Source organism: Taudactylus pleione, unplaced genomic scaffold, assembly GCF_031769625.1.
Source record: "Taudactylus pleione unplaced genomic scaffold, aTauple2 ptg000129l, whole genome shotgun sequence".
Classification (NCBI taxonomy): domain Eukaryota; kingdom Metazoa; phylum Chordata; class Amphibia; order Anura; family Myobatrachidae; genus Taudactylus; species Taudactylus pleione.
Window position 1 is genome coordinate 15731964 of NW_028284531.1, and position 16605 is coordinate 15748568.

The window sequence follows — 16605 nt, forward strand, 5'->3', positions numbered from 1 at the left end:
GGACTACAGCTACTGGGGGCACTACAAGGGGGGGCCTACTACTACTGGGGGCACTGCAAGTGGGGACTACTGCTGGGGGCACTAGAAGGGGGAGGGGACTACTACTACTGGGGGCACTATAAGGGGACTACTACTACTACTACTACTGGGGGCACTACAAGGGGGGTGGGGGACTACTACTACTGGGGACTACTACTACTGGGGACACTACAAGGGGGGGGGACTACTACTACTGGGGACACTACAAGGGGGGATTACTACTGGGGGCACTACAGGGGGGGGGCTACTACTACTGGGAGCACTACAAGGGGGGACTACTACTACTGGGGGTACTGCAAATGGGGGGACTACTACTACTGGGGGCACTACAAAGGGGGGGACTACTACTACTGGGGGCACTACAAGGGGGGGGACTACTACTGGGGGCACTACTGGAGGCCTGCATAAGGGTGTTCTCTCCTGTGGCACACGGGGGCACTGCATATGGGCACTACGACAGGGGGCTGCCCTAATCTTTATTTTTACCTTACATTAATCCCATATGGACCCGCCTCCTCCCTGGAACACTGGAGGGGGGGCACCATAGCACGCATATTCTTCGGACACACACGCTACTCCTCTGCCAGGGCCGTCTGCATGCATTTGCCCCCCAGGCTAAAAGTTGCCAGCCAGCCCCTGAGGCTGGCATAGTACTCATTCTACATCAGACCCATTATCTGCAGGTGGTGCAGACTTTACCATGTATTTTCCTGATCTGTATAGTCTCTGGTTTGTGAATGTTTTGGATAAACTCATTTGTATTTTTATATCGCTACCAGGGCCGTAGCTAGGGTAGTGCGGCCGGTGCCATCGCAAAGGATACCACAGGTCAGAGGGCACTGTTTGGGCCTGTAAAATTTCTCTTTATTGTCATTCTCACTTGCAGCTTCCTCTTATTTCATCCCCAGCATCTCCTGGCCATCCCTATCTCTTCCCTGGTTCTTCCCCATGAGGCCATTCCCCTCTTTGGGGTGCATTATGTCCCTTTGAAAAATGAGGGGGGCGCCAATGCTCTTTCTGGCACAGGGCACCAAAAAGTGTAATTACGGCTCTGATCGCTACTAAGGGCTGCATACCCACATGGGATGATGTGCTGCTTTATTACTGTAACTGACCTGTGTGGCATAAGTAGACAGATACTGTATATCTTGTACACTGCTTCTGGGGGTGAGGAAATAATAATAATACCTAATTACTCCATGTTTAATATTTTGTAGGAAACAATGGAACAAGGAAGAGAAATCATGTACTCACTGTTCTACCTTGTATTACCTAAGAGGATGGAGGGACGATACTGATCATTTACACAAGCGAAACGAAGAAAAATGAGATATTCTGTAAGTGAGCTGATAATTTAATGCAACTAATATTGGTAGGTCCAAAGGGTCAATGCTCAGTCAGTAGTATACGTGATAAGGTGAGGCAATATGTATAATGGGAGGGATTACAACACTCCTTCAGTTTACACAGGAACGGGTTCAGCAGCGGATTTAACAGAGACTTCTCGCTGAAGTACAGCACTTGCACCAGACTGCACAGCAGGGAGAGTAGAGTCACTGCTCCGACCCACATAACAACCACCAGGTATGAGGCACAATCACACATATGATAAGTTCCTCTCATTACTATATGGATTATCTTATATACAGTATACTGTAATGCTGGTTATCACACAGAGCGGTTGAAGAATTCAGATTTTATTGTTCGTCTGATTCAGCCTGTTTTGGTTGTTTATAAATAAAATATGTGAAAATGTTTTTCTGACCATAAACTGTAATATTTTCTTATACATAGTTGTATCATTTATTTTTTAAGAATCTGCATTTATCTTATTTTACTAGTTTTAGAAATCTCTTTTTTTCCATAATCATTTTGTCCTTATCTCTGCACCTTGTTACAGTACAATGAACTTAAAACTAATTATTCCATTCATACATTCCGGTTTACCCATTTGGGAATACGGTGGCTGTAGAGATCACTAAACCCTATCAATGTTGAATAAAAAATGACACTGCCTGCTCCCACTTAATACAGGATGAAGAGAAATTGGAACATGCTGCATTTTCCATACATTTCCCTTTGAATTGTGTCGAAGTGCAGTGTGGTTTTCATACAATTGTGGGGTGAATACATATAATCTCACTGAGCATCAGGGCTGCCATCAGAAATTGTGGGGCCCACTGAAAAATAGGCAGTCCCCCCACCACCACCACAACCGTGTTTCGGAAAATCCAGTCCAGCAGTGTCTCTCCAGCTCCAGTAAGCCCCATTCTTTATCCCCAGACAGCACCCCTTCTGTCTACCCAGCTAGTACCCCTTCTGTCTCCCCAACCAGTACCCCTTCTGTCTCCCCAGCCAGCACCCACTTCTGTCTCCCCAGCCAGCCCCCCTTCTGTGTCTCCAGTCTGCCCCCCTTCTGTGTCTCCAGCCAGCCTCAGCTTGTGTGTCACCAGGCAGCCCCAGTCTGTGTGTCTCCAGCCAGCCCCAGCCTGTGTCTCCAGGCAGCCCCAGTCTGTGTGTCTCCAGCCAGCCCCAGTCTGTGTGTCTCCAGCCAGCCCCAACCTGTGTTCCTCCAGCCAGCCCAGCCTGTCTGACTCCAGCCATCCCCAGCCTGTGTGTTTCCCGCCAGCCCCAGCACTCACTTACCTTATACTGCTTTCTGACTGGCAGCTGCTCCTCTTCATTTCGCAGCTCATCTCAGCGGGGTGACATACATGCCCCTGTCACCGGTCCCTTAGAAGTGGCCCAACACGAGGAAGCCAGGGGCTTTGTGCCCGGCAAGCCACTGAGAGAAGCTTCGGGAATTATCCCAAACTCCCGGTGGCCCTGGGTGGTAGGAGCCAGGGGTGAGCCCCCCTTTCTGTCCGAGCCCAGGACTACAGTGGCCCTGCCGGGCATTATGGGGGGCTTCTGTGGCAATAGTTCCAACGATTGTGTAGAATGTGATCGCACTGTCCTTAGAAGCATGTTGTTGCAGCAAATACATGACTATACATTTATATTGAAATGGATCTATAATCATTCTGAACATTTATAATAGTTATTCCCAATGGGGACTCTAGACTTTCTGAAAAGTATGCAGACATACAACATGTGTAGCCAGTCCAATCGGAGATAGAGTGGTTACAAAAGCTATTTCAACAGCTCTATGGCCATAGTGGCCATAGGGCCATTGGCCATTGCCAATAGGGATATATCCTTATATATACAGATTTATCCAGGGTAAAGTCTTACTTGCCAAATTGTGCAGACAATTTTTCTTCAGGAACACCATGGTGACACTACTAGTCCATACATTTAATTGCATCATTAAAGCCCGTTTTGACATATATTCTTTTATTAAAATATGAGGATTAAGATTTATACTAATATAATATGAAAATATAGTTTTAGTGTTTAGCGTACACACTTTACTTAAAGAATATATTCCACATAATTTAAATACAATTTTTATTGTTTTGTACTAGAAAAAAATTATTTTATAAACTGTTTTAGTGCAAAATTTGTTTAGGAAAATAGCAATATTTACTTTTTAAGGCTAATGTGAAGGTTAATTGAACTCTGGGCCTGATTCAGAGCCGCTCGTAAGCGGCCGCTCGTTCGCTCCGAGCGATGTTCGCACATCTGCGCATGCATATGGGTCGTAATGCGCATGCACCAACCAGTCAGTGCGGTCGGAAATCGTGAGTTCGCAAAATTGCGAGTGCCTGCTAATTTGAGTGACAGGATGAGGCGTTTGTGGGTGGTAACAGGGGAAGGTGCTTGAAAACGGGGAGTGGAGATCCGAACGCAGGCGTGCCAAACGGTCAAAACGGGCGTTTTAAGGGTGTGCATAATTAACAAAGCAGCGTCTTCGGCCACGTCACTTGGTTGTCTCTTAGCCTGAACTGTTCGCATGATTGCGGTAGGAAAATCCTACCACAAGCACTGCGAGCAGTTCAGACGCCTTTCGATGTACTCGATTAATCTAATAAATAGTGGAGATGACGTATGATGCGAACGGCCACGGGACGTTTTTACAAAATAGCGAGTGCATATTTCGTTTGCTCACTCAGACATAGAGGCGTCAACAGACTGCAAAGAGCGAGCGCTCTATTTAAATATCCGGCCCCTTTTTCTGAACGAGCGAGCGCAAATAGCGTCCGTCTCTGAATCAGGCCCTCTTTCCCTTATTTCTGAAAGTGTTCACAATTACTGGGATGCGAATAGCGCATAATTTACAGTATATGCTATATTAATTAGATTGTTTTTCTCTTTTACGCTATTATAGAATAAACCTGACAAAATATAATTTTTTTACAATTTGTCTATGACTTGATCACAAATAAGCTCAAGTAACATGAACCCATATTTAGTGTAAAGCATATATATATATATATATATATATATATATATATATATATATATATGATTTGCTGTTTCTGGGACACTAAATAATGTTGTTTTTTTTAGAGGAATTTAAAATAATTAAACTACCAGCTTTAAAGCTTTAACTTCTTGGAGAAAGTGCCAGACAAGGGTGCGCCAGGTTAATGATTAATGTACTGTAACTCACAGACTTTGCAGAAACAAGCTTCCCTGGCTGCTATTCCATTGCAATATTCTTTCTACTCTTGTGGCAGTTCATAGTCTGGATTATTCTTTACTACTACCACTTCATTTAACTGGGTCATGCAGATTTACATTACACTTGCATTTAGATTTTAGACTTTTTTTTCCACTTGCCCAAGCTTTATTCATTCATTGATAGAGACACTAGAAATAAAACATTATTTCTTTTGGCATCATGAAATTATGAAATACGTTTATTATTTAATTAATTTTAAACAATGTTTTAGTGCAAATAGACACATGGGTTTTGACTTGCACTAAAATGTCAGTAGCAATGCAATGGGTGGACAGACACCACACAGACTGGAAACTGCAGGGTGTTCCAGGTAAATGTCACATGATCGGCACATATTGAATCAGTCTTCCTGTCTTTTTCAGTCTGCTGTACAGTGTCTGCCAGCCAATCATGCTGAATGCAGTGCTAGACTTTTTAGTGCAGGGCGTGATCCAATACCTTTAATGAGCAAGGTCTTTGTAAGGTCATTTACAGGGTTTCAAGTGATATTGAACATGCCTTGGCATTTGGGTATAGTCACTAATTTACTAAGGGTTGAACCCCATAAGTATCTGAGTTCCTGACATATACCTACTAATATTTAGCGTGAACATTGTAGAACATATAATAAATCTTATATTGTTTGCATCGTGGGACTCTCCACACATCTTTAAAGCCTTTTGTTTAGAAGTTAGCATAATACAAATCATATTTTATATAGGTAAAGAATCAGATACAACACAATAGCCAGCTTTTAACAAACCACACAGGGGATAATATTAATATAATCTCTGTGTCACGTCCTGTCCTTGGTAGCTTCAGTCGGAGGACTCAGAGTAGAGAGTAGAGGTCACTAGGTGGGGAGACAGCAGCAGAGGAGGAGGGCGGATATAGGACTTCCTCATAGGCTAGTACCGGGTGTTGGTGGAGACCTGACCAGAGGCGCAGAGTCTAGCACGCTGGTGGTCATCACCAGTGGCCCCCGCAAGGGGATATGGTCTTTGCGGCGCCCTGGTCCCCTGGCCAGGTACCCGGATATTAGCAAGGGACCGGGCAGAGGAAGGGAATGAGCAACTGGGTTGCTTCGGAGTGAAGTCTCGATTACAGTGGGCTCTGATGGTAGATATCACTGGAGACTATCGGTTGAGACCGACGTTGGGTGTCACTGGAGACCGATGTTGGGTATCACTGGAGACTATCGGCTAAGGGCCTGAATCAGCGGGTCAATGAGCGCGAGCCCCCCGTAGCGGGTCTATGTGCGCGAGCCCCGTAGCGAGTGAGACCTCCACTCGCTCCGGAGCTCGCAGCAAAACGGGGTGGCTGTCGATGTTGATCAACAGCTCGCCCCATTTTGTAGGCGGGTAGGGGGGGTGGCTAAACAAACGGAGGCTTTCCCGAAGGAACACCTGCCGTTTGTGGGTGGCCCTACTGACATCACTCGTGATGTCTGTAGTGGACTTCCGGCTCTATTAGAGCCGGAAGTCCACTTGGCATTGCGAGTGCTGAGACCCTACCACAATGGTCTCCTCGCAATGCCGATGGTCGCGATAATCGCGACCATCACCAGGCCGCTCACACAAGCTGTGGGTGGTCACCCACAGCTGTGCGAGCGGCCTGGAGGCCGTAATTAAAAAAAAATACTCCCCGCCCTGATTCAGAGTGTGCGCGAGCGGCTCAGAATCAGGCCCTAAGACCGATGAAAGTACACTGGAGATGGACACAGCATGGAGTCTGGGAAGAGCGATCCGGTGCTTGCAGCAACTGGAAGTAGAAGTTGTTCAGCCGACTTCCTGTTCCCAGAGTCCTGCTTTATACCCTAAGGTAGCTTGTCATTGGAGGAAAGAGTCAGCTGACTGACAGCAGGGATCCCCTTGGTGGAAAGTCCGGTCAGCTAAGACAATATGGCTGCACCCGTGACTGCAGCCATGGGGAATCACGTAACGTAGACCCCCGCAGAAGTCCTTTACCGAGCCCTGGGGAGAGTAGTCAGCGTGGCCATCCGCCGTCGCACCTGATGTCTGACTGCACAGCTGATCAGGGAAAGCCAGCACCGGGGTGATCCCAGGCCGGATCCTGACACTCTGGTTTTGCCTTTTTTGGAGTCACGGCGATAGCACAGTAATGGCATGGTATGGCCATGCAATCATAAACAAGCTCATTTATGCAAAACCCCTAAATCTGTTGCTGCAGTTTTTTTAAATCAGATTTTACACCGCAATACACACTTGTTTTACACAAACAAAATAATGGCTCATACTCAATTGGGGATGGGAAAGACTACACATACTGTATATTCTAAAGTGTTGTATTAAAAATATATATTTATATATGCTACAATTCGCATGTAGCATCATCCTATCCAGTTATTATCTGCTTTATCCAGCCTTATCTGGAATGCGATTGCATTGTGTACTATTATTTTTCACTTTTTACAGTTACACACAGAAACCACATTTCCATTCACAATCCACACTGCATGTGAAAGCTGCATGCATACTCACACTCATACGCTGAGTCACGTGCATCTCAAATACATCAAGCTCCTAAAATTGTGTGTTGTCCTATAATACTGTGTGATTTACCTCCATTCAAATTAATCAACAGAAAGCGGGAACACAGGGACTGCTTTTATTACATGTGTAATCTTTGTATGTACTGTAATGAAGCTTTTTGGGCATCTATAAATTAGATATCCCACAGAAGTACATCTGATAGGTACTGTGAGCTTCCTACTATAAATATTGGAGCAAGAGCCAATCTACAGAACATCAGAAAAGGAATATCCCTGTAGATAGGCCCTCTATCCACCCATTTATGTTTTACATAGTCCTATCCTGCAAAATAAAATCTTATCATTGCGCTTTTCGGTAACAGTAAACACACTCATGTCCTAACCGACACTTGGCAAGAAATGCCCTGGACTGCTCCACTTGCAGATGCGTCCACCTGACACCTTATATCCAACTCGTGCTCTTGCGTAAATCTAGGCACTGCCTGTATTTGACCCTTACTGGCTATAGTAGAGCTTGGCAGACACTGCTGTGACCTGCCAGTGCTGTGGTGAGACTAATAAGCTGAAATGTCAGTGTTTTAAGGAGGGTACAGTATATGCTTAACTTTTTATCTGTAATACAGCTTGGTATATGTTGTGCCATAAAAGCTTTTAGCTTCATGTGTTATTGTCCATGAGAGAAAGAGCAATTGGCTTTGCATTTATAGATTCAAAGTTTAAGAGACCCTTAAGTGAACAGCTACAAGAAAATGCATTATTGGCCAGTAAACAATAACCACCATAACAAATCATCACATTTATTAAGCAGAATTACTACAATGAAAATAAAACACACACTTCAGCCCCATGGAATAAAAAGCATCAGTTAATCCGTTTTAGTGATGCAGAAAGGTGTTATTGTTATACAGCCTTCATTCAAAATCATCATTCAAATAAAATCAAATCGGGTATGGTATGACTAGTCAACATTCAGAATGTCCACAGGTTCTGAATGTCGACAGTCAGAATGTCGACATTGATATTACATCGACAACCAATATGTTGACATACAATTAGGTCAACTGTTAACATGTCAACACATTCGGAATGTCAATATTTAACATGTTGACACTAGAATGTCAAGATATAGTTTTTGCTTACTTTAGCCTAACCCTAAAAATAAAAAAAACATATGTCAGTCAGAGTGTCGACATGGACATTATGTCAACAGACAATATGCCGACATTCAGAACCTATTGACATTCTGGCGTCGACAATCTGTATGTTGACTACTTGACCGGTTCTTATTAAATCCAGCATAAATATATATTATAATACACAGATTTCACTTCCACATGTGTTCATATTTGTCAGATGTATTCAATGGCTTGTGCTAAATCTGCTCACCAAATGTGATTGCTTAGATATCAAAAGTTTTTTTAACAAAAAAGAAAATCAAATTGCGCACAAGGGTGCGTACACATAACTATTTTACCTGTGTTGAACATTTGAACATTAGCTACATCTGCATGATTGGCTATTCAGAAACAGAGTGAATCTTGTTTACTAATGTTTTCAATGGGACAGTACACAAAAAGATTATTTTTAGGCAAAGCTTTAAAACTAACACTATTTTGAAGCAGTCAACACATAACATCACACTCATTGGGCATGCAGATGTATATAACACATGTGGTTGACAAACATTGATTATTCAATGAGCGCAAATATTGTTAACAGTCCCTGAACAGATCACAAACGTAAACATTGCACCACATATTGAACATATTGAAATGTTTGTGTGCTGTTATTTTTAAAGGTTTAAAGGGCCCAGCTCACATGTAAGTGTGAAACTTAACACTTGCTCAATCACGTATGTCGGAACTGTATGCTGTGTGTTTGAAGTGCTGTGATACGTTGCTCAGTCCCGTGCTGCAGTACTAGGTGGCGCTGTCCAGGGCTGAAGTTCTGAAATGTGAATTCTATGAAATTATTTAATTTATCTTAAATATATCCTGGCCACATCTACTCTGGCTGAATGAGCTGATGCAATTCAACGAGAGAATAACCAGGAACTGTATAATGCTGCAAATTTAAATTAATATGACTTAGTCTTACAACCTCTGTTATTCTTTATATTTATCTGATAAACATTTGTGTTTTAAGAAAGACACCTTTTACATCTGGAAGTGTTCACAGTCTGCTGGTTTTTTTTAGTGTACTTTCCAATTCGTCACAGGCACAAGCATTCATTTTGTCAGTACATGTGTCCTCTTGTTAATGTAAGTAGTACCCAGAACATGTAGCCATGGGGATTTATTTTTTTGCTGTTATTTTTATCAGTGCTTTTTTTTTCTCTATGAAAAAGCCACTGTTACTCTAATAAATGCACCTGAAAGTCCTGGTGATCAGGTAAAGTGTCTCCCTGGTCTATAAATTATCTGGAATGGAGGCAGTTCCTGTTAGGCAGTTCCTGGGGAAGGATCTGTCTCATAGCATGACTAGCTCAATGGGAGGCCTGCAGTGCAGGGAACAAGGTGGTACAAGTTCTAGGCGGCAGTGTATCTGTTTCTGCTTCTTATGGTTCTGTGCGCTAGGACAGTATAAAATTGCATATCTTATACTCATAAAAACAGATGTGTGTCAAGGTGAAAAACTGCCTGACCCACGCCATATGTCTTTGGTACATACAACGTTTATTTACAGTATACTCTGCATTACTATTCTTGATCTGGAAAATGTATGGACACAGATAACATTATTTATTTGCATAAATTGTGTGTATTGGTAATGTATAAGTAGCAACTGCTTAATGACTTTTTGGCCAAAATATAATGGTGCGTTGAATCTAGCAGGTAAAATGGGTTAAATGTATGCATTTCTGCATTTCATTTCATGTGGATACACCATACACATATGGGATATGTCCCTCTATAGGCAACTAAGCTAATTCACAAGAGAAATGATTTAACTTAGAATAATAGATCTATAAATATTATTTTCAGAAATAGTGTTTCTAATCTCTGTATACCATTAATCTAATGAAGTAACGTTATACCGGTAGATGCACAGTTATGGTATATAATGCAAAATACCTCCTGCTGGGGCATCTAACAGATATCATTTTGCTAACTATAGCAATACTGCAATTTTCTCCCTACCCCATCGCACTAGAGTGTTACATATATTTATAACTGTGTACCTGCAGCTTGTGTGATGCTGTGATGCTGTTTGAGAAAATTGGAATGTCCCATCACAGCATGGAGTCATTATTTGTACTGAGCCCTGTGAGTGCTGTCTGTAGTGCTGACTGACAGGACAGATTGCCAGTGGACTGGTGAGAGTGTGATGCAGGCAGGTCTCACTGCGTCTTGCTATAATCTCTCCTGTTTTGTGGAGTAGTTTCTATTCATATCACGTCCTCCCCCACAGCCTCTTCTCTCCTCTCTCGTGCACAGTCTCTCTCACACTCTCCCTCCCTTGTTGTCTCCACAGATCAACTGGGTCTCTTGTTCCATCATTCTTCGAGTGCTCCAGGATCCCAAAAATGGCCAGCCCCTTCACTAGACTCCTCTCATCCAGGAAATCAGCCGGACTTCTGGCTATGGCTGGTGCTGGGTCATTAATGGCTGGATACTTTGTGAACAGAGAAATAGTCGGTGCTACAACAGACAGTAAGAGGAGACTCTACCCACCAAGGTAACTACTGATTTATTGGACATAGCATGTGGGAACATGGTTATATAAGATTTGATATAATAAATGCTTATATATTACAGCCACGAGCAAATAGAATATTTATAAATTGTAAATACATGTATTTGTGGATATGTCGCATGCAATGTGGAAACTATAAACCATTTAGATTGTTGCAATCCTGTTGTTATCCATGCTTTTCATTTTCCGTGGATATTTTCAGTATATAGGCTCTTATACACGGTACATTCAGTTTTATTAGCTGGTACTGTGATGTAAACCCCCATTACACACTAGGGAGCCAGGAAGTGGGGGATGGTGTTTTTAAGATTGCACTAGGGGGTAAGGGGAACTTAATATCTATTGAATTCATTAATGAAAATCCATCATTAAAATGTAAGCTTCTGAGCATAGAGACCCATCTGCCTCTTTAAACAATTTATTAACAGTTATACTGAAATAAGACCATTAGTAAATGCTTTTATTGTGCAGTGCAATCAGGTTCTGAACCTCCGCTGTTCCTTACTATAATATCAGAATTCAAAGTCATCCCCAGAACCAGTTATGAGCTGGAGATTGAAGAAGTACAGTGCAAGTGTAATAATAGGCTGTCCTTTTATAAATCTCCTTCTATAGTTTTGATGGTAAATGATGATTTCTTGTGTGCCGGCGTTTACATTCCTTTACACACAAATGACAGAGAATATTGGAGTGTAGATAGTAATAGCTGCAGGCTCAGGGGAAACGTGCTGACTTCATTAGGTAGCAGCATGCAAAGTCTGGTACCTCTGCAGACTGGAGTCATCCATCTCTTGTATTGTGTACAGTGCTGTATTGCTTTCCAGCCTAGCTCAGGGACACAGAGATAGTCCTTCATATCCTGTTCTCCTTGCAAAAAAAAAGGGTTACATCACAGAAACAATGATTTGTGTGTTTTTATCTTTCAATATTACAGTAACTCATATATGTACTTTTCTCGTAAATGCATACTTTACATTCATTAAAGGCTCAGCAGCGGCCTAATACCAGCCGGCTATAGTCATAGATTACTGAGTGTTTTTTGCACCAATTAATCCCAATCAATGTATTAAATATTTGAGGATTAGATGGATTCAAACTTGTTTCTTTCTATTACTCTGGGAACATAAAGTAGGCATGTATACCATAAACATTAGCGTAAATATTGTTCTTTTTAGCTTATAGTGCGCAATACACGTTCTGAGAATTTTATTTCTAAAGTATATACATATCATCAACATAAGCATAGACGTTATCCCTTTACTTCTTCACCTTGCAAAAATCATTGTGCAACGCAAAAGTGATATTCAATAAAGAATCATTACAGGTATACATTATTTTCATATATGTCATCCTTATTGTAATATATCACACTCATAGGGGCCGATTCAGAGGTGCAAGCAAATGAGCCGTAATTACACTTGTATTGCGTGCACGGAACTAATTGCGGATATGACGAGCTGCAGGCAATACAACAATTGGATAATTATCCAACATCATTATCAGCGTGTACTCACAGAGACACTGAGCCTGACGCAGTGCCGATGTATGCGCAATTGAGCGATTATTTGCTACTGTGCATACGCAAAAAGTCCTGGAACCCCTATGGTGCATGTGCACCACTGAGTGTACGCTGAGACCGCTGTGCATGGGATTGCTCCCATTTCTGCTAGTGGCAGAAAGCCATGGGTGTTCTTGGGAGGTGACTGGGAGGCGGTCCGAAGTGTTTGCAAAAAAAAGCCCGTCTCATGGGAGTGTCACGGGCGTATCAGTTGAACGCAGCGGCGAGCCGCATTCACAGAGGCCATGATTAGAGAAAGTTCAGAGGTAGACACTGCAGCAGCCATAGGGTGTTGCAAGTGTAGATGGTGATCGCGACGATGCACCAGTGGTGGAGTGTTTCAGTCCTTTGCACTGTTCACAGGCATTGAAAGTGGGCATCTCAGGACATGCACTGTCTGGCGCACATAAGTACACAAGGTGATGGTTGAAACTAGCATTTGCATCTGAACAACGCCGCAACTCCGCTAAATTTGCAACCGCGAGTGCATATGCATCCACCTCTTAATCAGGCCTACTATCCTTAGTGCAGACATGCTTCTGAAATCAGACGAATCTCTGCTTACGTACAACTCTATTAAGTCCGCAATTGCACCTGCACATCATCATTAAACTTAGCCTATGTATGAAAATCCCATTGCCATGCAGTTACGCGCATTCAAACATTAGTGGAGATGCAACTGACTTGTATAAGGCTCTGAATAAACCATAGACGTGAATAAACCATAGATGCATATGCAGAGCTGCAGTGCATGTACAGTGCTAAAAATTGCAAGCTCCATTCTCAAAACAGACTTGCGTGCAGTGCTGCATATAACCATGCGTGCCAATAGCCGCAGCAGGTAAAGGAGACGTGGCCTAATCTCGGGAGGCGTGGCCACGCCCCCTTAGGAGGAAAAAAGTATATTTGCAGCGCCGCGAAGCATCGCTGCACGCTGGGGAGGAGGACGCTGTGAGCCCCTCAGCCCGGTGCATAGCCAGTGGGGGGCGCGATCAGTGTGATCACTCCCCCCACAGGTATAGGAGACTGCTGTGGGTGCTGCTTAGTAGCCGCGAGCACCCGAGCAGTCTCCCAGTGCAGCCCAGCACACGGCAGCTTGTGCTGGGCTGCTGTATAGTAAGAAAGGGATGGGGGGGTGGGCGGCACCAGGCCCCTCCAGCAAACTCGGGCCCGGGTAATTAGTACCCGCTCCCCTCTCCTCTCGGCGTCCCTGCATATAACCCATAAAGGTGCCATTTCATCTTTTAGATTAATAATATATTTACATTTGCCTAATGATTTTCTACATGACCATTTATGTCTTAGTAGGGGGATTTTGGTAAGCAAAGCTCAATAGTGCCTGGCACATGTCAATGTTCCACAGGCTATATAAAGGGGAAGATTAAGTTATATTAACTAGTAATCTCCAGAATGCATGGTGTGGTATTAGTGTTCAAAATTGGTTACCCTAAACATGATGGAAATGCAAACTGATTTGTGGTAAGGAGATAATCTCAGCACCATGCCACAGATACAGAATGTGATCTCTTCCTGAGAATTTTCCAAATAACTTGAATTTCTTACCTACAATTATAAATAAATGAAAGTACATATACTCATTGTAATCTGTTCACAATATTGGTAATCTATGGTGTATTTGAATTGCAACTCAGGTCTGTATAGCTTGTATAACTTGTCCTATTTGCCAATTTAAATAAATTAAATATACTTTGGTTGATGCTTTAATCAGTTGAACTCCAGGTTTACTTGGTTTCATGTATTTTAAGCATAAGAGTATGCAACAGGAGTCAACCTAGTGACACAGTAGTATCCCTGTGCACATATTGACAGTTATTCAGATGTCACTAGTCCAGTCACTAGTCTGGTAGTTCATTTTTGGACTATCTGAATTAGTTGCTCCACTTACTGGCTGTATTTTTCACCTCTTACTTAATATAGACCACCCACCTTACCACACTGTACTAAAAGACTTGGGGGAGATGTATCAAACTTTGGAGAGAGATAAAGTGAAGAGCGAAAAGTACTAACCAATCAGCTTGTAACTCTTATTTTTCAAAAACAGCCTGTAATATGGCAGTTAGGAGCTGATTGGTTGGTACTTTATCTCTTTCCACTTTTTCTCTCTCCAAGGTTTGATACACCTTCCCCCTGCTGTCCACAACCAGCACACTTTCTAACTTATATTCATTGCTAAGGGATATTCCGTTGAACCCATCGGATAAGCTGTTTGTATCTAATCTGCCTTCTCTGTTATTCCCTCTTCAGGTTATGGGGTCTATGTACTAAGCCTTGGAGAGAGATAAAGTATCAATCAATCAGCTCCTAACTCGCATTTTTTCAAACAAAGCCTGTAACATGACAGGAGCTGATTGGTTGGTACATTATCTCTCTCCAAGTCTTAGTACATCTCTCTCTTATCCGACCTGTTTTTTGTCCGACCTGTTTCTTGTCCATCCATATATGGACGGTGGCCTACAGTACTTGTGTCAGTTTATAGTTATTGGATGTGCCCTGCACGATATATTGGTGCATTACAATTACAGACATTTTATATTTTCATTGTCTTATCAAAGGAATTTGGGAGGGGGTCTGTTGTAGTCGTTATAACTATCTCAATGTGATGCAATGTCAGCTATTTAGAAATCAACCCACGAAATGCACATGCTATAAGGCTGGATTGGAGCTCTGTATGCACTGATTACTATGATTGATTACTTATTAAAGGGGTTCTCAACTTCATTCCTCAAGTACCCCCAACTTGTCATGTTTCATGGATTTCTCAGGTTCCAAAATCTATTTTTCTGGGTCACTAATTATTCCACCAGCTTCTACAGACAGAGGGGGTCATTCAGACCCGCTCGCGAGCAAAGGACGCTCGCAAGCGGGTCGATGTTGTGCATGCGCGAGACCCGGCGAGCGACAAGGAATACGTCGCTCTGGGTCTCGCACCAAAGGGGGCATGCTGTCGATGGTGAGTGACAGCATGATTAATTATATACTTGCGTCTCGGGACCCCAGGAATGAAGAGGTTAAATATTTAGCACCTCGTCCCCAAACTGCAGTGCCTCAACCTCCTTTGCCCTGTGATGTGAGGTATATATTTCCTATGGATCAATATTAACACTCACAATTTGCTGTGTCATTCCTTTTATGTCTGGGTATTGATCTATGGAATGCAGAGGTGCATGATGAGATATCCCACAAGCCACGAGGAGATGAATGCGCAGTGTGTTCAGTGTTCTGATATTAACTAAATTATGCCAGAGAACCTAAAGGAAACAATATTTGATTTGATTTTATAATAACATGTGTAACTGTTCCCAGCCTATAACCTGCTTCTGTTGCAATGAGGTCAGGCTACACGCAGTATAATAAGTGTACCACATAATAAGTAGATTAAGAAGGCAGGATTCTGTTTCTCTATAATACGAGGGTGGTACAATAAATAAGGTAACAAGACCTCTCACGTGTGTAATGTTCTCTATTTAATTTCCCATCAGAACAGAGCAGGAAGACTACTGTTGCCACTCACGGCCATTAGACTGTGCCTCGTATCAGTCATACTTATATGGGGCGCAGTATCATACTGATGTTTGGGGCTGGCAGAAACATGGTCAAACCTGGTGCACTTACCTTACTTATTGTATCCACCCTCATACAATCATCGGCCTCCCATTGTCTAGACCACTACTGTCCAGGATCACACATGTTCTGCAGAACTCTCAGAGTTGTACAGGTTGAGTCTCCCATATCCAAATATTCTAAAATACGGAATATTATGAAGTACAGAATATTTTTAGCATGACTGAGATAGTGAAACCTTTGCTTTTTGATGGTACAATGTACCCAAACATTGTTTAAGGCACAAAATTATAAAAAATATTGTATAAAATGACCTGCAGGCAGTGTATAAGATCTATATAAAACATAAATGCACCCTGTGTTTAGAATAAATGTGGGTCAGTGTTACCGATGGTTTCACAGACTTGCAAAGTATTATGAATGTGTGTAAGGTAAAGGGGGCGTCCTTATGTTTGGCTGCAATGGCATTGCGATTGCAATCATCAGCATGTTTTCACAGTGGGACTGCATGCGTAATTGCAGTTGGGATCGCAATAGTGATCTGTAATGAATCAGGCCCATTGTCAGCAGTGGAAAATTCCCACTCATTACATATATGAGACATACTGTAAA

The 16605-nt window shown here is 42.6% G+C and overlaps 1 protein-coding gene across 2 annotated transcripts in view; it reads left to right on the forward strand.

Annotated features, from left to right (window-relative positions):
• Positions 1-1290: 1290 nt before the first annotated feature.
• Positions 1291-16605, forward strand: part of CKMT1A (creatine kinase, mitochondrial 1A) — a 46530-nt gene continuing 31215 nt past the window's right edge. The window contains exons 1-2 of one of the 2 annotated variants that reach the window (XM_088472889.1): positions 1291-1376; positions 10632-10835. In XM_088472889.1, the coding sequence (XP_088329015.1) occupies positions 10684-10835 (152 nt within the window). In that variant the 5' untranslated portion in view covers positions 1291-1376; positions 10632-10683. Of the gene's footprint in view, positions 1377-1540; positions 1624-10631; positions 10836-16605 lie in introns of those variants that run through there. The other variant, XM_088472888.1, reaches the window with a different exon arrangement.